At 49.5% G+C, this 24,138-nt stretch overlaps 4 protein-coding genes across 6 annotated transcripts in view; 2 read left to right on the top strand and 2 right to left on the bottom strand.

Annotated features, from left to right (window-relative positions):
• VCL (vinculin) overlaps nt 1-5,990 on the top strand; it is a 54,333-nt gene extending 48,343 nt beyond the window's left edge. Inside the window, exons 19-22 of one of the 2 annotated variants that reach the window (XM_081329726.1) lie at nt 300-542; nt 3,247-3,450; nt 4,279-4,383; nt 5,470-5,990. In XM_081329726.1, coding sequence (XP_081185852.1) covers nt 300-542; nt 3,247-3,450; nt 4,279-4,383; nt 5,470-5,616 — 699 coding nt within the window. In that variant the 3' untranslated portion in view covers nt 5,617-5,990. The remainder of the gene's footprint in view (nt 1-299; nt 543-3,246; nt 3,451-4,278; nt 4,384-5,469) is intronic. The other variant, XM_081329727.1, reaches the window with a different exon arrangement.
• Nucleotides 1-24,138, bottom strand: part of COMTD1 (catechol-O-methyltransferase domain containing 1) — a 581,650-nt gene that overhangs the window by 132,693 nt on the left and 424,819 nt on the right. The window lies entirely within an intron of this gene.
• Nucleotides 8,280-17,346, bottom strand: AP3M1 (adaptor related protein complex 3 subunit mu 1). Its single transcript, XM_081329744.1, has 8 exons — nt 17,026-17,346; nt 15,587-15,758; nt 14,041-14,178; nt 12,589-12,674; nt 10,526-10,659; nt 10,000-10,207; nt 9,588-9,732; nt 8,280-9,038 (listed from the first exon to the last, which is right to left on the bottom strand). Exons 1-8 carry the CDS (start codon nt 17,329-17,331, stop codon nt 8,938-8,940), a joined length of 1,290 nt encoding a protein of 429 aa, XP_081185870.1. The 5' UTR covers nt 17,332-17,346; the 3' UTR covers nt 8,280-8,937.
• ADK (adenosine kinase) overlaps nt 21,166-24,138 on the top strand; it is a 176,864-nt gene continuing 173,891 nt past the window's right edge. For both annotated transcript variants that reach the window (XM_081329748.1, XM_081329749.1), the window contains exon 1: nt 21,166-21,260. In XM_081329748.1, the coding sequence (XP_081185874.1) occupies nt 21,181-21,260 (80 nt within the window). In that variant the 5' untranslated portion in view covers nt 21,166-21,180. The remainder of the gene's footprint in view (nt 21,261-24,138) is intronic.

The raw sequence follows: 24,138 nt of genomic DNA on the forward strand, positions 1-24,138 counted from the left end.
GTCAGCGGCATGATTGTCTTGCCAGGAGAAATGTTGTGGCGAAACAGAAGACAGTTAAAAGGGGGAAAGGGTGAAAAGCGTGTCTCGTTATGCTTTCCTAAATGTCTCTCGAAGGTGTTTCTACTTTTTCAGATCCCTTTGCCAACCTCCCCATTCCTCCACCGTCCTTCCATCGCCCCCCCTCCCCCCCTCCGAGAGGTCTCCCAAACTCGCCCGGTTCTTGCTTCTTGGACCGGATCCTGCGTCTTATACTAACTCTCCCTGTTTCTTCACCCTCTCCCTGTCTGCCACCTGCCAAGCCTGAAGTGACTGGTGGGGGGAAGGAGGCCCCCGCCCAGGCTGGCCTAGGCGTAGCTCGGGAGGAGGAGGAGGAGGAGGAGGAGGAGGAGGAGGAAGCAGGAGTTGAATTCACCCTCCCCTCCGACATGGAAGATGATTACGAGCCTGAGCTGCTGCTCATGCCGACCAACCAGCCTGTTAACCAGCCCATTCTGGCCGCTGCTCAGTCTCTGCACCGGGAAGCTACCAAGTGGTCCAGTAAGGTATTTGCTCCGTTTCCGCCCCCCGGCGACTGATCCGCATTGCATCCGGCCATTTTGACACGTTTGCATCACTCTTGATCCTCGGCGGATCCCATGCCCTTTTCTTTTGTCGTCTTCATGGTTTCTTTTCTTCATTGGAATGGATTCGAGTTTGTCTGCATTTCATGGTTGAGGGCCGCGGTTGGCTTCACAAGTGTCGTCAGGCGTGCTGATGGCCAGGCCAAAGCTTCGGTTGGCTCACCCTGCCTCCCTTCACCCTCCTCCTGAATGGGGGCCTGTCCTCCTCTGGTGCCAGGGGCTACTTAAATGGGAGCCAGAGAAGTGACCGCCTGACCGCCTGGGAAGCCGTCGCTCACTGTCTTTCGGAGACTTCCAGGCGGTCAAGGTGTCGTCACTCCTGAAGTCATTTAACACGCATCGTTCTGCTTCCTGCCTCTTGACCAACGGCTTCTACTAAACCTTTGTTCCAACAAAGAATGGCTTTGAATGGCACTGTTGCCAGAGAGCTGGTCCTGCGGGCAGAGGCCGCGATGGCGGGCAGAGGCTCTGCCAGACGCCTTAAGATGCCGAGTCCAGACTTTGCCCTCTGGTGTTTCGGCTGTGTTATTAATGGGGATGTGGGCTCTGTGGGCTTTTGATGGGAATGGTCTGCTGGCACTAAGCACCGAGAAGAGTTTGCCCAGCTGCTGGATTATTTCTCACTTCCTTAAGAGTAGCATGCTGCAGAGAGTGAACGTATGGCCGGGCAGCGCTGAACAACTGGTGTATCTGTGTATGGAAAATTAGTCCCTCTGTCTCTCTTTCTTTTTTCTTTTTGTTTTTTGCACTCATGGGTGAATGGCATGAAATCCAAATGGTGTCTCCCATGCGTGGTTAACGATGGAGTGTAATCCAGCCTAAATCTCTTCTGTCTGAGATGAAATGAATGGGGAAGCCACTCAACCACTTCAGCCTGGCTTCTGCAGGAGAACCACCGGTGGGCTTGTGGATACAAGGCCCCTCCCCCTCAGAAATGCATTTGGGCAGGGTGGGCGGGTGCCCCCCTTCCTTGCCACTCACTGACCCGGCTGCCCAGGAGGAGGAGGAGGGGGAGGAGGAGGAGGAAGAGGCATGGCTTTTCTTGGTTGGGAGTTGGCCAATGGCACTTGGACTGGCTTAGTGCATTGCAGAACTAGAAACCATATTTTCCATCCTGGCTTGTACTTGTGTATATGCTGCATTGCATTTGTTTCATTAAAATGAATGGGTTGGCGGGAGCGCGGATGTGCAGTAATCCTGGAGTGGAGCCTTTCGGAATTTTGCATCTGTGCAGAGTATCAGGACACGTAAAATGATGGAAGCGCACCCCCAAGTTTCTTTCCCTAGACAGCACTGCACATTTTGCCTTTTCGTTAAACAGTCACAGCACAGCCACAACATTCTGCATGGAAAAGATGGAACACCATCTGCTTTTTCTACTTTCATATGTTCATTTCAACATATTAACTCGTGTCTTCTCACAAATGTCGCATCCTGTCTTCTACGCTGCTCTGAGTATTCCCACAGACATTTTCATTCGAATGGCAATCCTGACACAAGTAGTTTATGCACAGAATAAGGGCTGGTAATGGTTGGGTTGAACACTGGAAGCTTCAGACTGTTCTAATGTCACGATGAAGCTTGGTTTAGCACAACAGATTAACGGAAAAGTTATCAACCTGTTTTGTTCTACCATCCCCGCCATCTTGCAACTGTGAGGAGGGGAAGGTTTTCATTTCTTTTTTTTATCTGAATGCAACAGCAAACTATGATTAACTGTAACAGTGGCTCAAAACAGAGTCGGATTTTTAAAAGCTTTTAAATATGGACTTCCCTGATTTTTCCCAAGAGGAAAATGGCTCATTTTGTCAAAGAAGAATTGTTAATTCTTCGAGTTAACCATTGAAAGAAATTTTAGCCAACGGGTTAACCAATTAATAGATGAGTTGTGGATACGTTTATATACGAATAGAGCAAGCATTCAGATGATGCTTTATATCTGATGATTAATAGCATCTTCTTGCCTTTTTGATTGGAAAAAAAAATCCCTTCTACAGATGCATTTTAAATTTAGCTGATCGAAAGGCTTGAATAATGGAGCCTTTTCCATGTGTTTTTTCTCCATTCAGAATATTCAGTGCCCACCGTTTACTTCAGTTGGACCCTGTAACTGATTTCTTATTTACGTATTAAGAACATTCACCATCATCTCAACATGATGCTTTAAAACAGGCATGTCAAACTCGCGACGTCACGTGATGTCGCGCAGTGTATCGTGACTTTTTCCCCCATTGCCGGCAATGGGGTGGGGGCGGTTTTAGTATGATGCATCCGGCCTGTGGGCCGGCTGTTTGACATGCCTGCTAAGACATTCTTTGGCAAACCCTTTTTGTTTTTTTTAAATGATGGCTTCTTAACTGAAGAGTTAAACATCTGGATGTGGCCCTGTTCACTTTGGCAACACTACTAACCTGTACGTACTCTGTGTGCGGATGACTGTGTCCACTCCCCCCCCCCCTTGGCTGAAGCTTGTGGCCAATGAAGATGAGGAGAGTTTCACACGTGGCCTTTGTGTTACTGTCCTGTTGTTTTGTTTTGTTTTTGTCGAGCAGCAACGGCACAGCCCCAAAACGTGGCTGTCGTCGGGGCGCCCGGAGCGATCATGCCGGCTCTTTTTTCTTTCCAGGGGAACGACATCATTGCGGCGGCCAAGCGTATGGCCTTGCTGATGGCCGAGATGTCCCGTCTGGTGAGAGGCGCAAGCGGGAACAAGCGAGCCCTCATCCAGTGTGCGAAAGATATCGCAAAAGCTTCCGACGAAGTGACCCGTCTGGCTAAAGAGGTGGCCAAACAGTGCACGGACAAGAGGATCCGAACAAACCTTTTGCAGGTAGGCCATGAAAGCTGGCCTGAAAGGCGGAGAATGTCTCCCGCTGGGAAGGTCCAGTCGGGGTGGGTTTTTTTTTGCAAAAAATGCATTGAAAAAATGCACCGGTAAGACTAAAAGCCCCACAGCCAAAATCAAAGCGTGTCTAGCTAAAAATCGACGCTTAGGATTCATCCCTTTGCCTGTTTATTTAAAGTCACGGTTGCTTCTTTGGGGTTTGCAAGGGTAACGAGGATGCCGTTTGCAGGAAAAGGTCTCGAATTAGCCAGCTGGCCTCTCAGCCTTTCCAGCAAGCTTGTCTCCCTCTAAGGGAAACCCCAAGTGAACCTAATCTCAGCGAAACGGAGGGGGTTTCCTTCCCAAAAGTTGGGGGGGTGGGAACATTTCTGTGCCCCCGTGCCACTGCTTGTCAGTCTTCACTGCCACGGATGGGTGCCTCTGCGTAGTCTTTGCAGCAAGTGATCCCCAAGAATGTTTCAACCCGCCAATTTTAAGATGTGTGGACTCCCGACTCCCAGAATTCCCCGGCAGCTTTTTGAAGTTTTTATACATCTTAAAAATTGCCAAATTTGAAAAAAACACCAATGTAAAATAATGCTCTGAAATCCTCTTCAAAAATTCCCAAGGAAATATTTCAGCCATCTGTTTTCCACTGACGGAAAGACAGTTGACCTGTTTTGTTTTTTAATTCTTTCTCCAAGAGTTACGCGAGTAACGTATGCTTATTTGTAATGCCGGCCGCCTGAGTGAAAAGCGATGCTTAGAATTTTGTTATTTTTAAGAGTAGCCCAGGTGATGATGAAAGCCAGCGTGTAACTCTTGTTTGTGTAGGTTTGTGAACGAATCCCAACCATCAGTACTCAGCTGAAAATCCTCTCCACTGTCAAAGCGACCATGTTGGGCCGGACAACCATCAGCGATGAGGAGTCTGAACAGGTCAGTTTCCTTGTTCCGGGCGGGGGGAGGGGCGTCTCAGATGAAACGGGGGGGGGGTGTCGGGGAACAGGCAGAAGCAGCTTGGCGGTCCAATAGAAAGTAGCTGTCATAAAATGTTCAATTCTTAGCAACAGCTAAGAATTCAGTCACCAACCTTTCTGATGATTTCTCTTCCAAGTGCAAAAAGCCAGCCGCCTTGTTTCATATTTGTTGTTGTTAGTTGCGAAGTCGTGTCCGACCCATCGCGACCCTATGGACAATGTTCCTCCAGGCCTTCCTGTCCTCTACCATCTTCTGGAGTCCATCTAAGCTCACGCCTACTGCTTCAGTGACTCCATCCAGCCACCTCGTTCTCTGTCGTCCCCTTCTTCTTTTGCCCTCAATCTTTCCCAGCATGAGGCTCTTCTCCAGTGAGTCCTTCCTTCTCATTAGGCGGCCAAAGGATTTGACTTTCAGCTTTAGGATCTGGCCTTCTAAAGAGCAGTCAGGGTTGATCTCCTCTAGGACTGACCGGTTTGATCGCTTTGCAGTCCAAGGAACTCGCAAGAGTCTTCTCCAGCACCAGAGTTCAAAGGCTTCAATTCTTTGGCGCTTGTTTCATATATCTGTTTGTTTCCACCCCCCCCAAATATACAGGTAATCCTTGATTTACAACACTTGGTTTAGGGACACTCAAAATTACAATGGCACTGAAAAAATATACCTTGCGACTATTTTTAAACAGTTCTCACTGTTGCAGCATTGCCAGAATTCGGACGCTTTGCAACTGACTCGTATTAATGACAGTCGCTGTGTCCCGGGGCCATCAGATTCCCTTGAAGTCAACGGGGGACCCACAGCCACTTCACAACCGGCACAGAGGAGATAGCTCTGCCTATCGGCCTTATTTTACAAACGATGTGATTTCTCAAACTTGGCAACGTTTAAGACACGTGGACTTCAACTCCCAGAATTCCCTAGCTGGGGGGGGGAGGGAACGTCTTAAACATTGCCAAGTTTGAGAAACGGTGCTCTGAACAACTTGTCTTTCTCTAAACAACTTGTCTTTGCTAAAATCGGTCTTGAACTGATTCTCCCCTCCTCCAGGCCACGGAGATGTTGGTCCACAACGCCCAGAACCTCATGCAGTCCGTCAAGGAAACCGTCCGGGAGGCCGAAGCAGCATCCATTAAGATCCGGACAGATGCTGGGTTCACCTTGCGCTGGGTCAGGAAGACCCCGTGGTATCAGTAGGGAGCATGGCTCCTCCTCCCTGAGCGTTGGGGGGGCTTTTCCCACGAGCGCCCCTCTTCTGCAGACCACCTGAAGGGGCTGCCCAGGCTGACACGAGTCTCCTGAAGGCCCCCCCCCCCACACACACACACCTGGGAGTTTTTTAATAATAATGCTGGGCTGCTTTGGGTATCTAATCTCACTTTAGCTCGTTTCCAGACCTCCCCCCCCCCCTTTTTTTTTTTGCTTTTGATCTTTTTATTTTTGGAAACACTATTTCAATCTATTCTTCCCTCCTCTACCTCTGACATGATTGTGTGTTCTATGCAAGGCAGCAAGGGGTGTTTTGTCGTCGCCTAATTTGAAACTTCGGGCCATCTTTGTTGGCTTGTTAATTGTGAGGGACAATCAGGAAATCAAGTTTGGATTTTCAGTTCTCTGCTTTTACATATATATATATATATATATTTTTGATGAGAAGATACTACATTTAATTTTACCCTGTCCAAAGTGAAAAGCACCATTCCTTTGGCAGAAGAGAGTAAGCTTAGCAATCAAAAGTCGCTGCTCTTGTTTTTCCACTCGTAGCAATCTCTAAACAAAACTTTTGGAGAATTTTCCATAGCTGGTGAATTCCTTCAGCACAAAAAAGCTCCTGTGCCAAGCTTAGGAGATGAGTACTTGGGCATCTTGCCACCAAAATTTGGTTTGACAGAATGGATTTCCCTCGTTTTGCTAAACCAGAGGAAAAACGTAGTAAAAACTCTTTCCACGGTCTCAGAAATGATTCACTTTGGGCTTTATGAAGCACTGCCATGAAAACAAGAGGCCGTCCCTTGCAAATCCAGCTGCCGTCGTCGTTTGGATCCGCTTCCTTACGAAGGGGCTTGTGCCTCCACCCAGAAGACACAGCGGTCTGCTCGGAGGATTTTGGCACGCAGCCCTCGGCATTGACAAAAAAAGCTCTTGGGCGTCACCTCTTCACTTTTCTTAGCGTTCTTCTTCTCTTCCTTGGTGCAATTCAAAAACTAAATTCAAAGGAATTACCTTTTCATGCCTCCTCTTCAAACGCCAAGATCCAGAAAAGCAGACTTCTCACTCTTAGCCTGGCTATACGGTACTCACAATTGCCACAATTTCGGATCTTGGCCACAGAAAAGGACGGGCAACCTTGTCTGGCCTGTTTGGTCTGTGTGAACTCAGTAGGAGGAGAGGATTTTAAACGGCCTTCCTGGTGCCTTTTGTGGGAGGCGTTTTTCCACCTCATAGTTCGGCCTTTCGAGTGTGAGCTTCTTAAATCACTACCATTTAATAGCTTGACTTTGTATTAATGCAATATTATTAATGCCTTTTGATTACACAAGTTTATACCAAAGATTAGCTTTTGTTAAGGGATGTTTTAAGGAAAGCTTTAAATTGTATTTGACTTGGGAGAGCGCTTCACAATATTTACTAAACTCAAAACTTTGTAAATGTTAATATCCTCTACACCTTATGCAATTATGCTTTCCTAAACACTCCTGCCCATCAGATTGAATGTCAGGAGCATTTTGCCACTACTTTTGTTTGTAAACCAGAATGTTGTTGTATATGCTAATATTTTCAACTTTCTCTGTTCTGGTGAAATAAAACGAAAATGCATTTCTATAAAATACTTCCAGTGGATTATTTTTTATGACGGTACTTTTAACAGATCGCACGTAACCTTTTCACAATCTCATCTGTAAGACTTGGCTATAAATGATAATGCTAAGTGGACTATTTGCATTTCCCTCGAGGGAATTAAAATTGCCAATGCATATATGATTCTCTCTGCCATTACAATAAAAAATAAAAGTATATTTACCAGACAGAACAATTAACCTAACATGCCACAATAGACACCTTTTGTTTCAAAATCTGGAACTAGATTCATCTTCTCCACTAGTATGGGACTGTCTTAGATGCAAATGTGGATTGTGTCAGAAATAGAAAACAAAGATGAAATTGGTTTTCTCTTAACTTAGTTCAAATCCCCATTTAGCCTTGGTGGAGCAGTGGGCTAATGCCTCCTTAAGTAACACCAGCTGCCTGCAATTAGTGCAGGTTCGCGTCCCACCAGGCTCAAGGTTGACTCAGCCTTCCATCCTTCCGAGGTAGGTAAAATGAGGACCCAGATTGTTGGGGGCAATTAAGCTGACTTTGTAATAATGCCGCTTGGGGTGTGTGTGAAAAGCCCTAACAAGCAGGCATTATGTAGAATGAAGGCTACTGCTAAGCTTGTAAGCCGCCCTGAGTCTTCGGAGAAGGGCGGGATATAAATGGGATTAAAATAAAATAAAATAAATAAAAACTAGGGAACCTGGGAAATTTGGGGTCTCTGTCCAGTCTGGGTCACACATAGTTGCTGTGGTGACACAATGACCTCACCAAGAATGATATGAATACAATCAATAAGAGCGATTTCTTTGTAACTGTGTGGCTTTTTCATAAACAATTTGGATCGACAAGGAGCGCTGCCTTTCCCTTCGCCTCTCGTGTGATGTTTCACCCAGATTCCTCCCTGCAACTGATCGGAAAGGAGGTGATCAGCATCTGAACACTGATGCAGAACCCCCACCCACCCCTCTCTCTCTCTCTCTCTCTCTCGTGACCCTGGGGCACTTGGCCCAGTCGGGAAATTAAGTGGCCCAAGTGAAGTTGGTTCAGCTGTGGTCCCTTTTATTTCGTCAGAGACAGGCGGCACCAGCACCCCAGATGAGCTACTGGGGAGACACGAAGGGCACATAGAGTGACAGGTTTGAGGTTTGACATCCGCAGTGCAGAGGAATTGAAGCCAATAGGGCTCCGTGTTCCCGTTCGTTCATTTCCAAAGCAAATTGTGGAGAGAAAAGAAATCTTTTAACACTGGCTACAGATTGTCTGCTGAATTCTCAAGCTGATAAGGCAATTCTGACCAAAAAAAAGGCAGGGTGATGTAAATCCTGCAAAAAAAGGCTTTTTTTTGGGGGGGGGGGTTTCCCTTAAAAGTCTTTCGTGGAGAGAGGCTTGCCCAGCGGTCTGCTGTCGGAAACAGCAGGCTCTTCTTGTGCTTTGGTGCTTTGCCTGGCAGTGTTCAGGAGCAGCTGGTTCAATAAGGCAGTTCAGCGACTGCAAGCCGAGACCCACAAAGCCCCCCCCCCTCCCTTTACGGAAGGCTTCTCTGCGGAAGGTCTTCAGAGGAAGGGCTGAAACTGGCATCGAGGAGTAATTTAAGTAACTAATGCTCATTTTTCTCTGAGGCTGGAGCACGCGCGTGCACACGCGCGCACACACAGACGCACAACCACCTGCCAGAAAAGCAAGAGTTCTTCTTATTAAGCTTCACGTTCGTACTTGGAACTTCCCGGCCTTTGTGACGTACTTCACACCTTTAAAGGGTTTGTATTTTTCTCCATACATGTCAAGGCGGTTTACTTTCAATCCTGAAATAAATAAGGAACAGATATCAGAACAGTCTATTTCAGCAAATCGCGGAAGAATTGCGAATGAAGCTCTTTTAGTCCCCCTACCCCTTGATGGGGAATGCAGCGACATTTCCCCAATGAAGGTTAAGCCGGCTCATCGACCTTAAACGGCCACAAAATGTGGACTGCAAAAAATAAAATGTCCAACCTCACCTTGGACGTTTCAATACTTGATATTCTATCTGGAAAACGCTACAAAGGGTGGGCCTACTGCAACATTGTGTTGCAGGTTCCATGCAAACCAAATACTGGCAAAAAACAAAAGGATTTCTGTTTGCAATGGGTGGGGGAATTTATCTACGCATAGAATCAAACAGCCGTGCCTGTAGGGAGCAGCTGGGTTGACAGTTAAGGCTACTGGGAACCTCCTTTCAATTACGTTTCAGTTTACAAAACAGCTCTGGAATTTGGTACGTTGGCATCATGCAATCTTATTTATTATGTTAAATCAGCCACTATAGAATTTATATCAAAGTCTCCCTGTGCCGAGTGGGAAGCCTGTCTTACCAGAAATAGCCAATTGTTGGATCTTGAATTGAATGTTCAAACTTGGGTTTTCCTCTGGCTTTGGAGCTCCAGACTGTAAATTCACCGTCCCTTTAAGAGCAGGCAGCTTCTGAAGGATGATTTTGCCAACATCCCATGTTAACACCTAAACAACCATCAAAAATATTTATAAAGTGTTTTAAAAACCATTTGTATTTGAGTGAAACCATAGTCAGAGGCTTCCTGTAATATATCCAGAATTTCCCTCAAAAGGCAGGAGGAGTGGCATAGTCGGGTTGCAATTACAGAAAACCAAGAGCCTGATCCGAATAAAGGCAGAAGAAGGCCCAGCCCTCAGCCAACACCACCATCTCCACGGGAAGAGAGTTTGGGAGCTCAAGCCGAGACGCCTAGTTGGGAGGACAAGGCTCACCTTAGTGACAGGATCAAATGTGTAGGTGCCTTGCGTGGGCGTCAAGCTCATGTTGAGTACAGCTTTGGGCATATGAACGGTCATGATGACTCCTTCAACGGTCTTCCCCATGTTCTGTTTAGGCCCAATGGTGACATCAAATCTTCCAGAAGACGAATTCTCTTTGAAAGAGATTGCATGTTTCACGTACACCGGAATAGCCACCAAGCTGAAACAAGAAGTTACCAAAGTCACCGGACAAAACTGGCACAGCCCGTCTATCGTAAACCCCAGAGAAGATCCAAGGAACCAAACAGCAAGACAGGCAATTCCCCTCCTCCCCCCAAACCGCCCTTTTCTTTGTTGCCTGGAAGGTCTTCCTTCACCTCCAGGCCACCGTGAATATAACCGGCTGAAACAAAGTCCCCAAGTTATCTCAGTATATTTTGGATGTCCTCGTGCAGAATGCAGGGAGGAGGGAGGGAGGGAGGGGCTCTGACCCTGAAGGGGGCTCTGCGCAGGTACTTGGCTCTTCCAACCAACTCACTTCTGAGAGCTGACTTTGTAGGAAATCAGTCTGAAGTTCCCATCGGGAGGAATGAAGGAAAGGACTCTCTCGGACTCCCAGCGCTTGAATCGAATGCAGGGGTGAAAGCTAACGTCATCCAGGAGTCTTGGGTTCTGCAGGGAGCAAGAGTGAAGCCCGTTTTTCCATTTCACGTTTTGGGACATAATGAAACAAGAACGCATAGGAAGCAAGACAATAATAGGAGCTTGCGCCTGCCATCTCGAGGGAATGTCTACCTCCGCCTGAGGGAGCCCGAGCAGAATTCGCGACAAATCGGGTTCATTTCCGAGAAAGAGACTTTGGACACGAACAACCCTCGGTACAGGATTCCCCACTCACAGCGAGAGAAAGGAGGCGAGGGCAGCAGGAGAGTCCTTTTCACCTACTTATATTGGTGTCGGTAACTCAAGGAGAATAATTTTAATTTAATTTAATTTAATAACATTTATATACCGCCCTTCTCCCTGAGGACTCAGGGCGGTTCACAGGGCAGAATAAAATAGCAAATACAAACATTAAAAAGAGATTAAACAGTTGCCCTAGTTAAAAAAATAGAAGTACAATTCTAAAAACCCCAAGATAAAATTAAAAGACCAAAGATAAAACAACCCCACCGATCCCCATCAGGCTAGGCCAGCTTGTACAAACAAAAATGTCTTGAGATCGCGACGAAAGGAGCGAAGATCGGGCGCCATCCGGAGCTCTACCGGTAGCTGGTTCCACAGCTCCGGAGCGCCCACAGAGAAGGATCTCCCCCTGGGGGCCACCAATCGACATTCTCTGATCGGTGGCACCCTGAGGAGGCCCTCTCTGTGGGAACGCACAGGGCGCAGGGAGCTTGATGCCGGCAGCAGATGTTCCCTGAGGTACTCCGGCCCCATGCCATGGAGGGCTTTAAACACCGTTACCAGTACAATAAGGCCTTTCCTACACAATGGAGCTTACTCAGAAAGAAACTCGCCTCTCTCCTTCTCCCTCTCACAATCAGCCCTGCCCTACTCCTCAAATTCCTTTTGAGTCAGATCATGACAACAAACAAGAACACCGACCGAGGTGGCAGTAGTTTGTCTTTACCCCCCCCCCCCAGTCCCAGGTCTAAAACTCTGCCCCCCCCCCCGCTTCAGTCATGGGTCCACGGAGACTCTCAGTCATCCAGATCACGGTTGCCCCAAGGGTGCTTTTTCTAAAGGCAGCTGGACTGTTGGTTTTTCCTTGGAAGACGTTTCGGTTCTCCAGAACGAAAGAAGCTTCTTGGATGAGAAACGAAACATCTTCAAGAAAAAAACAAAAAGTCCAGTTGGCTTTTGAAAACGCACCTTTGGGACCCGTTTGTCATGGCAGTAGAACTGACCATCCTCCAAGACTTCATTCCTATCATCGATCAAAAGCCATTTTGTGACCTCGATTGTGCCCCACAGCGTTTGTCTCTATCCAGCGAGACAATTTTGCTTAGTGGTAACCTCTGGTTTCCTTCTGATGCAGGCAAGACACCACTTCAAGGCAGTGCAATGTAAGAAACGTTGAAGGGTTTGTTCTTCGTGGTTTCTTCTACAATAAAGTCGCACCACCCTGGGGGCTATTTTTTTTTAAAAAAATCCCATTTATATCCCGCCCTTCTCCGAAGACTCAGGGCGGCTTACAATCTAAGAAGCACAAATCAAATGTGCTTAGCAATAGCCTTCATTCTATGTATATGCCTCCTTATTAGGGCTTTCGGGACCCCCCCAAGCAGCATTTTTTACAAAGTCAGCTTATTGCCCCCAACAATCTGGGTCCTCACTATTCCCGTGCCGACCCCTTACGCCTCCCAAAGGCTGCAGCCGCCCGACTGAGGGGCCTTCCAGCATGCCAATTTCAATAGCCACAGACCTGTCAAGGGAAGCCCAAGACAGGCGGATTCCCGGGAGCTGCTCGCCATTGAAATCCTGCACAGGGGTGGAGAAATTTATGCAGGAATGGAAGCAAAGCAAAACCTTCTCCTCTCCGGCCCTTAGGAAGACTTGGCTAGGAACCCTGAGTTAACGGTACAAAAGTCCATTTACCATGAAAGAAAGCGAAAGGTCCGGCATTCCCGAGAGCTTGACGCAAGCATCAATGACCCCTTGGATTTCGGCAAAGACCGTGGAGCCTGCGGGAATAAAGGAGAGGTTATTTGGTCTAGGGGTTAAGGTGCTGTCCTAGAAACCAGGAGACGGTGAGTTCTAGTCCCAAAACTAGGCGCGAAAGCCGGCTGGGTGACTTTGGGCCAGTCCCTCTCTCAGCCCATGGCCACCTCACGGGATTGTTGTGGTAGGGGAAATAGGACGAGGAAGGAGCATGCAGTGTGTTTGCTGCCTTGAGTTTTTTTTATAAAAATAATAAAGGTGGGAAGTGTGATTTGCATGACTTCAGACGGGGGGGGGGGCGGGGAAGAGTCCGTGATCTTCATGTTAACAGAATTGCTGAACTCGGTCAGGGGATGAACTACAACAGCCAACACAACTCTTTGCAAACCCTTCCTCTAGACGCAATTCTGTTAAGTAAATTTTGTTTTTACTTTATCTTATTTATTTATTTATTTTATTTTAATCCCATTTATATCCCGCCCTTCTCCGAAGACTCAGGGCGGCTTACAATTTAAGCACAAACCAATGTGCTTAGCAATAGCCTTCATTCTATGTATATGCCTGCTTATTAGGGCTTTCACACACACCCCCAAGCGGCATTATTACAAAGTCAGCTTAATTGCCCCCAACAATCTGGGTCCTCATTTTACCTACCTCGGAAGGAGGGAAGGCTGAGTCAACCTTGAGCCTGGTGGGACGCGAACCTGCACTAATTGCAGGCAGCTGGTGTTACTTAAGGAGGCATTAGCCCACTGCTCCAATTCTGTATTAACTTTTTTGTTTTTATTTCATTTATTAGACTGTCCCGGAAAATAAAAAAGCCTTCTCCTCTCCTAGAATAGCTGGAAATAACACTACCTGAGTGGGCAGAACATTCCAGAATCAGGGGCCACCACTGAAGTCAGCTGCCTTTGGCAAATTTCTCCGCCGTGAATGACCTGAGCTCCAAGTTCCCTGAGCCAATGCAAATATAATTCCCCAACTGGCCTTAGGACAACCGTTCCTTTTTTGCCTTAATCCTTCACTGCAGCCATCCTCAAACTGTTTGACCCCCAGCACCCCTTTTCTCTATCTCAAAGGCCATCCGGGGCCCCACAAAACAAGCTCAGACTAGGCTGTTCGCACTCCAGTGACAATTTCAAACTGGATTCTCAAATTACACGCATACAATTACAAATTGCCCTACTACCCACCCAGCCCCGGTATACGTCCAAATTACCCAACTTTAAGAACCACTGCTTTGCTCTCCCCGTGTTTAGAGTCCGGCTGAGAAAACCCACTCAGGTTTTTACTGAGATATTCCCAGATTTATTGAAAACTGCACATGGCAAAGGTGAACAGGTACGGCTCCCTCCCGTCTTTCACAGCTACGTCTGCAGAGGCCTTTACCAGATTTGTCTATGATGGCATCAATTTCTTCAATCACATCAAAGTAGGCCTCGTTGTTTGTGTACTTCACTCCTGCCCTTCGCCAGGGAATGTTGGACAGCTGGCCGGTTGGAAGGGTGTCCCCCACGTTGCTGCTACCTTGGAAAGAGAAAGAAACAGTCCGTAAGAAACAAACGCTCCGTTAAAAAAAGGCGGCGGCGGCGGCAGCAGCTGGCTAGAAAAAGTTGCCTCCTAACCAGAAGACTTAAAAACTGCCCATACAATGCTGACTTTTTCTGCTCTATTACTGGGGGGGGGGGGGGGGGGGAGAAGCAAGGCAGCTGATAAATGTGTATCTGTTGCAGGTATAAGTACCTAGTTTGGAATGTAGAAACACACAAGGAAAATTACACGGTAAACACCCAGAACTAGCACCCAACAGATGGCTTGGTTCAGACAGAACACCACGTGGCATTAATGTCTTCTGCTGCCGGCATCAACTTCCCATCGTCCCGTGCGCTCCCACAGGGAGGGCCTTCTTAGGGTACCGCCGGTCAAGGAATGCCGGCGGGTTATCCCCAGGGGAAGGGCGTTCTCTGTGGGCGCGCCGGCCCTTTGGAACCATCTTCCCACGGAGCTTAGGACCGCCCCCGACCTTCGCTCATTTCGCAGGGATTTGAAAACTTGGCTTTTTGAGCTGTCTGGCCCAGACTGAGGGGTTTTAATTATTTATTAATGGGGTTTTAGTTTAAATTCAGGGACTTAATTTAATTTTAGTTTTAATCGATTTTAACTTTGTATGTATGTATTTTTAATTTTTCCCTGTAAACCGCCCTGAGTCCTACGGGAATAGGGCAGTATACAAGTTTAAATAATAAATAAAATAAATAAATATTGGTTAAGCAGGAGAGGTCAGCTCTCCCAGCGCCATTTTTAAGGCAGGGCTTCTCCCGCACCCCTCGGGATGAGTTCAGGAGCAGCGTGTCTCCCACTGGCGTGCCGGTACCTCTTTTGAGCTGACGATATTGTGGCTCAGTGGGGGCATGTGGTGCCTGGGCCTAGGAGCAGGGGAACAGCTGGACAAAGTGCTCCCGATACAGAAGAACAGCCACCAATCTTAAAAGATTCACCAGGAGAGATTTGAGAAAGGCAGGCCTGTCCCGTTTTTTCAGAGGCATCTGAGGGTATCAAGTATCCAGCAGGCCCTGCTTTCCAAAATAGATTCTGCACAGCCTCTCTGAAAGGTTGTAAATAAACTCAGCACTCGAGGAGTAAAAGTATAAGGGGGGGGGGAGGAACTCCTTAGGACGTCATTGGTTAATCTGAAGAAAGGACAACGGGCTTCTCCGGTCCGGTTTACAAGGACAACCAACAAATCCATTCCTGGACCTCAAAGGTCTCCCGCCGTTTGGAAAGTGCAAGTTCACACACCCCCGTTAACCCGCCCAAGGGTGACCTTCTGCAGTCCGCCCAGAGCCGCCCTGGTGGGGAGACGGGTGACGCACAGACTTAATAAGCGAGGGAATAAAAGTAGTTGGAAGCCCCGGGGAAGCGGCCGGAGCGGTACCTGTGATGGAATTGACCACCGAGCGCAGGATGGTGGGAGGTTTAATGAGCTCCTTCAGGATGTTGGACTCCGTTGCTAGCGGGAAGCCGTTGTCCAGCATTTCTTCAAGGAGCTCGTACACAATAACAACATTGTCTTTAATGGCGGTTTCAGAACATTCTCCAAAGTAATCCTAAATCCACAAAGAATACAAAGAAGGTAGTTTATTCCACTCAATAACTCTACCTGCACTTAAAAAAAAACACCACAGGCTTCCGCTAGAAAGCCAGTTCCTGTAATTTAACATCTGTCCATCTATTCAGACAGCATGGATTTCCCCCCCGTAGCTTAAAAGTGGGAAGGGCTTTTCACCAGAAGGTGAAGCACATAATTATTTTGGACATGTGCTCAGTAGAGATCCAGTTTCCCTGGATAGAAATTGTACGTATCCTGATGTGCAGTCAGTTACAACCAACTTACACCAGCCCTCTCCTCAATGCTGCAGAAGAGCGCTGTTAAGCAAGAGTCTATAGCTACCTGTAGCTATGGGGATACTCACCGGTTCCATCCTATTGCCTGGCTAAGCCTAAAGTTGCCCAAAACCTTTAAAAATTAAGAAAGCATAAAAACCCAACAGACACCATTAAACCTCCTTATCTGATTGTACATAGGCCTGTTTCTACCTGCTAACGCCACTCTTGGAGCATTCAGTAAAGTAGCTTTGAAAGAAAACGATTTTAGTGGAAAAAATTCTACCTCCCTAAATAGACCTGAAATCTGTTTTGGTTTATGCTCAGCAAATAACACTAAAATAATTTTTAGTGTTTTGCTGGAGGAAGAAATCTAACCCTAAAACACCAATTCTTTGTGAGGTTGGCAAATTCCGCTTTGGAAAAAATGAAAATGTGGGGCCGGATCAGGCTGCTTGTATGAAGATCTGAAAGCCCCTCACCGTCCACCATTTCTGCTCCTTCCTCTGGGCCACGTTTCCCCTGCTGCAAAGAACGGAAGCAAGAGGCTTTAAAATAGGACAGCAGGACTGGATCAGGCCACGGGAAGGCCTCTCACCCACGTCCGTCATTCTGGAGATCTGCTGCCAACAAGGCAGAATGAAATCCGAGTTCCTCAAGACAAAGCGATAGATAAAATGTTCCATTCTGGAAACATTAAGTTGCAGCTGGAAACTCTACTGCAGTGCTTAAAATCAGTTACAAATCCCAAACTCCTAAGTATGAGTAGTCCTTCATTTGTTCCAACTAAATTTATACCGTTCTGTGTGTCCGTAATTAAAATTTTGTGGAACACGTTCTTAAAGCTCAGACCATCTTATTCAGGAAAAACAACAACACCCGCCTAACCACTACGACTGATGGGATATGTGGAAGTGATCCAGAGCTTTCCAATGGTGAACTGGAGGCCCGTTTCTCCCCTCAGTCCACACAGCCGTCCTGCAGACCAACCTGGAAAGTATCGGCTACGCGATGGAGGAACTCAATGACGAAGAGAGGGGGCACTTCCGTCTGTATGACAGACACAAAGAAGATTTTGTCACGGTAGATGCTGATGAGGAAGTGGTGAGGGGTGGGGATGACGGGGGGCACATTCTCCACGTCGGCTGCTCTTTCCTGAGCTTCGAAGAAATAGTCACACACAGACTGGCAGACGACACTCTTCCAGTGCTTCTCCAAGAATATGTCCCCGGAAGAATTGATAAGAAACAGGCTGTGGATCATTTTCTGCTGGGAGGACAAATGCGCGACGTGCATTAGTGGAAAATTAAACCGCCTCGTGCTTTAGAAGAGCTCTCACACACACACCCCGCTTTGCTACGACTCCTCGTTGGAAAAATGGAAGACACAGTTCAAGCAAACACCCCCCCCCCGCCTCGTGTTAACTCCGATTTTTAAACCCAGAGTTTGCTGAAGAAACTATGCTGGCTCTCTTTGCACACAGCAGCGAACTCAATGGATGAGCGATTGATCAGTGGGATAGCCATGGTCTGTGCAAAAAGCACGGGAACCTATACTTTTCAGCTATCGTGCTAGCAAAAGTAGGACCTCGACTTTTCTGGCTGAAAGTAGATTTTGATGAATTCCACGGGCGGGGGGGGGGAGAAACAGGAAGACCCATCTATGCCTCAGATCATCTATGCCTCAGGGCCATGGCAGGATTTGGATCTTTGCTCCTGCATAGCTCAGCGTATGAAAACAAATGTGATCTTTAATACGACAATGACAGGGGTGGTGTGCTTCTGTGTAAGAAAGCCTCCTGCCAGATGTCAGGCGTTTAGCTTCCGTTTAGATCCCCACCAAAATTAGAAATGAACGGAGAGTGAAGAGAAACACCACTCCTGCTTGTCTAGGCGACACCTCCTCCAGAGAGGCAGACCTTTAGTGTTCACCTCCTTTCTCTTGCAGAGTCTGCTGAAAAAAACAAACTTGAGGTAGAAATTCATGTCAAGCCCTATTTAGGGACGGGCTGACTGTGGCTCAGACTGCGTGAACCCAGCCACCACGGCTTCTCCAAACCAAGAGGGAAGCTAATAAGAGATTTCCGTAACTGTGTTGGAGAAGGCATAGAACAGAGAAGTATATAGAATAGCTGGGACTTTCCAAGTCCACCATTCGCCTCCTCATAGCACACCGCTTGAGCTTGGTGTGTCCCCACCCCTGTGGAAAGTCCAGGAGGGGGGGGGTTACTTTTTCCTTGTCCTGATGCGCTCCAAATCAAAAGTACAGACACAAGTACACAATGTCCCAGTTGCCCTATCAGGCCGATTCGCGTTTGGCGAGAAGCCAGGATAAGCTTCACGGGACAAGGCCTTCCGCAGGCAGCTAGGATCCAGGAGGCATCAAGCCCGCAGTCTGCTTTATCTTTTCCGGCATTGATCCAAACGAATTCCTTAAAAAAATGGGAGGCCTATCTGGGTGCAACAACTGAGCTTTTAAAGCCGGGCGGGGGGGGGGGGGGCTAGACCTGCCTCCCAACTTCTTAAGCGACCACGTTTCATTTCCCAGTTGTGCAAAAGAGGTAGTAACAAATACCCAGGAAGAGATGCATGGGTTCTGTAGCTCCATCTTGCAAATTTTTATTACTGCCCCTCATTATAAAGGGACTTAACATTAAGAGAGTTGTTGTTTTTTTTGGCCCGGATATTGACATCAGGGTTTAGGATTTTAATTTTATTTTTTATCTTAATTTCTGTACTTATTATATGTTTGGTTGTTAGCCGCCCTGAGTCCTTCGGGAGATAGGGCGGGATATAAATCCCATAACTAACTAACTAACTAACTAACTAACTAACTAACTTAACTAAATAATAAATAAATAAATAAATAAATAAATAAAAAATGCATCTAGAAACTCCTGGGTACAAATGGTGGGGTTGCTGGTCCTGCCAGGCCAACTAAAGGCTTGATCGCTTCTTCTCTTTTGGCTTAGCTTACTGCTAAGCTTGTAAGCCGCCCTGAGTCTTCGGAGAAGGGCGGGATATAAATGGAATTAAAAATTTTTAAAAAATAAAATTAAAATTAAATTAGATCAGAGCTCCCCAAGTCTGGTAGATTATGCCTCCTTAAGTAACACCAGCTGCCTGCAATTAGTGCAGGTTCGAGTCCCACCAGGCTCAAGGTTGACTCAGCCTTCCATCCTTCCAAGGTAGGTAAAATGAGGACCCAGATTGTTGGGGGCAATAAGCTGACTTTGTAATAATGCCGCTTGGGGTGTGTGTGTGAAAGCCCTAATAAGCAGGCATATACATAGAATGAAGGCTACTGCTAAGCTTGTAAGCCGCCCTGAGTCTTCGGAGAAGGGCGGGATATAAATGGGATTTAAAAAAAACAAACTGGGGTGGTGGTGGGTTTTTCTTTGGGTAACAACCCCCCCCCACACACACACACAATTACCCTGTCACACTAGGACAGGGGTAGGCAAGCTCGGCTCTTTTATGACTCGTGGACTTCAACTCCCAGAATTCCTGAGCCAGCCAAGCTGGCTCAGGAATTCTGGGAGTTGAAGTCCACGAGTCATAAAAGAGCCGAGCTTGCCTAGCCCTGCACTAGGACATCTCTCAATGGACTTGGAAGCCTTGGGCAAAACCGATCCGGGTGGATTTTTCCCCTCTGGAGCTGCCTCCTCCCAGACCTGCACGGCCGGTGTGTGTGTGTGCGTGCGTGTGTGTGTGTTTCTGATCCCAACGTGGCTGCAAACGGCAACCGTGCTTAAGAGGGCCCCGACGGCAGCGCCCCACGGAAACAGGTTTCGCCGGCCGGGCTCTCCGGGTCCCGAGGCCGTCAAGGCGGAGCAGCCCCGACACGTGTCGGGGGGGGTGGGGTGGGTGGGCAGCCACAAAGCGCAACGGCCGGTCTCCTCGCCCCCCCTCCCCGGTCCCGCTCACAGCCGCGCCTTCTCGGGAGAGGGAGGGAGCCGTCCTCGCTCCCCTCCCGCCCAGAAGGCAGGCAGGCAGGCCGGCCGGCTCCCCTCGGAAAAGCCCCTCCCGCCCTCGCCGGTTACCTTCCCCGCGACAGCCGCGCCGACCAGCAGGAGGAGGAGGAGGAGGAGGAGGGGAAAAAACGACGCGGCCTAAAATGGCCGCGGGCCACGCCCCTCACGCCCCGCCCCTGCCTGCCCGGCCCCGCCCCCGCCTGCCCGGCCCCGCCTGCCCCTATGCTGGCTCAGGAATTCTGGGAGTTGAAGTCCACCAGTCATAAAAGAGCCAAGGTTGCCTACCCCTGGCCTAGGCCACTTTATGACTCGTGGACTTCAACTCCCAGAATTCCTGAGCCAGCCATGCTGAGGGGAAAGGGAGAGGTTTCCAAGCTGAGCCACGCTGGCTCAGGAATTCTGGGAGTTGAAGTCCACGAGTCATAAAAGAGCCAAGGTTGCCTGCCCCTGGTCTAGGCCTAGGCCGCTTTATGACTCGTGGACTTCAACTCCCAGAATTCCTGAGCCAGCCAGGCTGAGGGGAAAGGGAGAGGTTTTCAAGCTGAGCCATGCCAGCTCAGGAATTCTGGGAGTTGAAGTCCACAAGTCATAAAAGAGCCGAGGTTACCTACCCCTGGCCTAGGCCACTTTATGACTCGTGGACTTCAACTCCCAGAATTCCTGAGCCAGCCATGCTGAGGGGAAAGGGAAAGTTTCCAAGCTGAATCATGCTGGCTCAGGAATTCTGGGAGTTGAAGTTCACGAGTCCTAAAAGAGCCCAGGTTGCCGACCCCTGCACTAGAGCCTCTCCGGCGGCTCTCTCTCTATTCTGTTTTTTTTATTATGTATTATTGCCCCGTTCACCGCCCTGAGTCCTTCGGGAGAAGGGCGGTATACAAATGAAATGATTCGATTCAATTCAATTCTTCTCTGGCTCGGGCAAAAAGTCTCCGCGCCCGTCGGTCGGAGAAGGCGCGGCCTCGCCTGCCCCGCGCAGGAGGGGGCCGGACTAGATGCCCTCGGCGGTCCCTCCCGCCGCCCCCGCCGCCGCCGCCGCCGCCGCCCTCTGTAGCTGAAGCGCGCCTGCGCGCATGCGCGCCTGTCGCCCTCCAGACGCCACGCAGAGCCCCCTCAAGCCCCCGCCTGCCCGGCCCCGCCCCCGCCTGCCCGGCCCCGCCCCCGAGCAGCCGGCCATGAGGAGGGCGGCGGCGGCGGCGGCGGCGGCTCCGCGCGCCAAAAGGCCGAAGCTGCGCGACGAGCCGGGCCGCCTGAGGTAAGCGCGCGCCCGGCCCCGCCTCCTCCCGCTGCGCCCGCCCGGCTTTGCGCGGCCCGGCCCGGCAGGAGAGGCGGCGGCGGCGGCGTCGTCGCCCGCATCCTTCTCCTCCTCCTCCTCCTCCTCCTCCCTCCCTCCCTGCCCGGGGGCGTCGGGGACGGGCCGGGGAGAAAGCGCCCACCCCCCTCCCCGTTCCGGTGGGGCAATAATACATAATAAAAAAAAACAGAATAGAGAGAGAGCCGCCGGAGAGGCTCTAGTGCAGGGGTCGGCAACCTGGGCTCTTTTAGGACTCGTGGACTTCAACTCCCAGAATTCCTGAGCCAGCATGATTCAGCTTGGAAACTTTCCCTTTCCCCTCAGCGTGGCTGGCTCAGGAATTCTGGGAGTTGAAGTCCAGGAGTCATAAAGTGGCCTAGGCCAGGGGTAGGCAACCTTGGCTCTTTTATGACTTGTGGACTTCAACTCCCAGAATTCCTGAGCCAGCCGTGCTGAGGGAAAAGGCAGAGTTTCCAAGCTGAGCCATGCTGGCTCAGGAATTCTGGGAGTTGAAGTCCACCAGTCATAAAGTGGGCTAGGCCTAGGCCAGGGGTAGGCGACCTTGGCTCTTTTATGACTCGTGGACTTCAACTCCCAGAATTCCTGAGCCAGCATGGCTCAGCTTGGAAACCTCTCCCTTTCCCCTCAACGCGGCTGGCTCAGGAATTCTGGGAGTTGAAGTCCACGAGTTATAAAGCGGCCTAGGACAGGGGTAGGCAACCTTGGCTCTTTTATGACTTGTGGACTTCAACTCCCAGAATTCCTGAGCCAGTCATGCTGAGGGGAAAGGGAGAGGTTTCCAAGCTGAGCCATGCTGGCTCAGGAATTCTGGGAGTTGAAGTCCACGAGACATAAAAGAGCCGAGGTTGCCGACCCCTGCTCTAGTGCAAAGTCTTCGCGTCCCCCCCCCTTGCCCTCCCCTCCCCACGACTTGCCTCTTCGGGCAAACGGAAAGTTTCCGTGGACGCCCACCAATTGCTTCTCGGTTTTTGTTTTTTTGTTTTTTTGCATGCGCGCGGCAGGTGCGGTCGGTGGGTTCTCCCCCCCCCCCCCCGACCGATGCAGGAAAAAACAAACAAAAAAAAAGCCCCGTTTTCCCCCCTGTCAAATATCTGCCGCAGACCCGCAGCGCCTTCCAGGGGAATTGCATTCAGACGACCCGTGCAACGCCAAAGCTCGCCTGGCACCAGCCCTGAGCTGGATGGATGGTTCCCTTTGCGGACGTTTCGTGACCCAACTGGGTAACGTCATCAGTGCTAGAAGGAAGTGGGCTTTGTGGCATGGAGGAGGAAGAGGAGGAGGAGGAGGAGGAAGAGGAGGAGGAGGAGGAGGAGGACAATGATTATGGGGTCTTCGATGCTCTCTGAGGTTGCTTGTTTTCCTGCAGACGTTTCGTGACCCAACTGGGTAACATCATCAGTGCTAGAAGGGAGTGGGCTTTGTGGCATGGAGGAGGAAGAGGAGGAGGAGGAGGAGGAGGAGGAGGACAATGATTATGGGGTCTTCGGTGCTCTCTGAGGTTGCTTGTTTTCCTGCAGACGTTTCGTGACCCAACTGGGTAACATCATCAGTGCTAGAAGGGAGTGGGCTTTGTGGCGTGGAGGAGGAGGAGGAGGAGGAGGAGGAGGAGGAGGACAATGATTATGGGGTCTTCGGTGCTCTCTGAGGTTGCTTGTTTTCCTGCAGACGTTTCGTGACCCAACTGGGTAACATCATCAGTGCTAGAAGGAAGTGGGCTTTGTGGCGTGGAGGAGGAAGAGGAGGAGGAGGAGGAGGAAGAGGAGGAGGAGGAGGAGGACAATGATTATGGGGTCTTCGATGCTCTCTGAGCTTGTTTGTTTTCCTGCAGACGTTTCGTGACCCAACTGGGTAACGTCATCAGTGCTAGAAGGAAGTGGGCTTTGTGGCGTGGAGGAGGAAGAGGAGGAGGAGGAGGACAATGATTATGGGGTCTTCGGTGCTCTCTGAAGTTGCTTGTTTTCCTGCAGACGTTTCATGACCCAACTGGGTAACGTCATCAGTGCTAGAAGGCAGTTGGGGTTGTGGCGTGGAGGACGAGGAGGAGGAGGAGGAGGAGGAGGACAATGATTATGGGGTCTTCGATGCTCTCTGAGGTTGCTTGTTTTCCTGCAGACGTTTCGTGACCCAACTGGGTAACATCATCAGTGCTAGAAGGGAGTGGGCTTTGTGGCGTGGAGGAGGAGGAGGAGGAGGAGGAGGAGGAGGAGGAGGAGGAGGAGGAGGACAATGATTATGGGGTCTTCGGTGCTCTCTGAGGTTGCTTGTTTTCCTGCAGACGTTTCGTGACCCAACTGGGTAACATCATCAGTGCTAGAAGGAAGTGGGCTTTGTGGCGTGGAGGAGGAAGAGGAGGAGGAGGAGGAGGAAGAGGAGGAGGAGGAGGAGGACAATGATTATGGGGTCTTCGATGCTCTCTGAGCTTGTTTGTTTTCCTGCAGACGTTTCGTGACCCAACTGGGTAACGTCATCAGTGCTAGAAGGAAGTGGGCTTTGTGGCGTGGAGGAGGAAGAGGAGGAGGAGGAGGACAATGATTATGGGGTCTTCGGTGCTCTCTGAAGTTGCTTGTTTTCCTGCAGACGTTTCATGACCCAACTGGGTAACGTCATCAGTGCTAGAAGGCAGTTGGGGTTGTGGCGTGGAGGACGAGGAGGAGGAGGAGGAGGAGGAGGACAATGATTATGGGGTCTTCGATGCTCTCTGAGGTTGCTTGTTTTCCTGCAGACGTTTCGTGACCCAACTGGGTAACATCATCAGTGCTAGAAGGAAGTGGGCTTTGTGGCGTGGAGGAGGAGGAGGAGGGGGGGGTTGCGGTCCTGG

The sequence above is a fragment of the Vipera berus genome (genome assembly GCF_964194415.1).
Source record: "Vipera berus genome assembly, chromosome: 5".
Taxonomy (NCBI): domain Eukaryota; kingdom Metazoa; phylum Chordata; class Lepidosauria; order Squamata; family Viperidae; genus Vipera; species Vipera berus.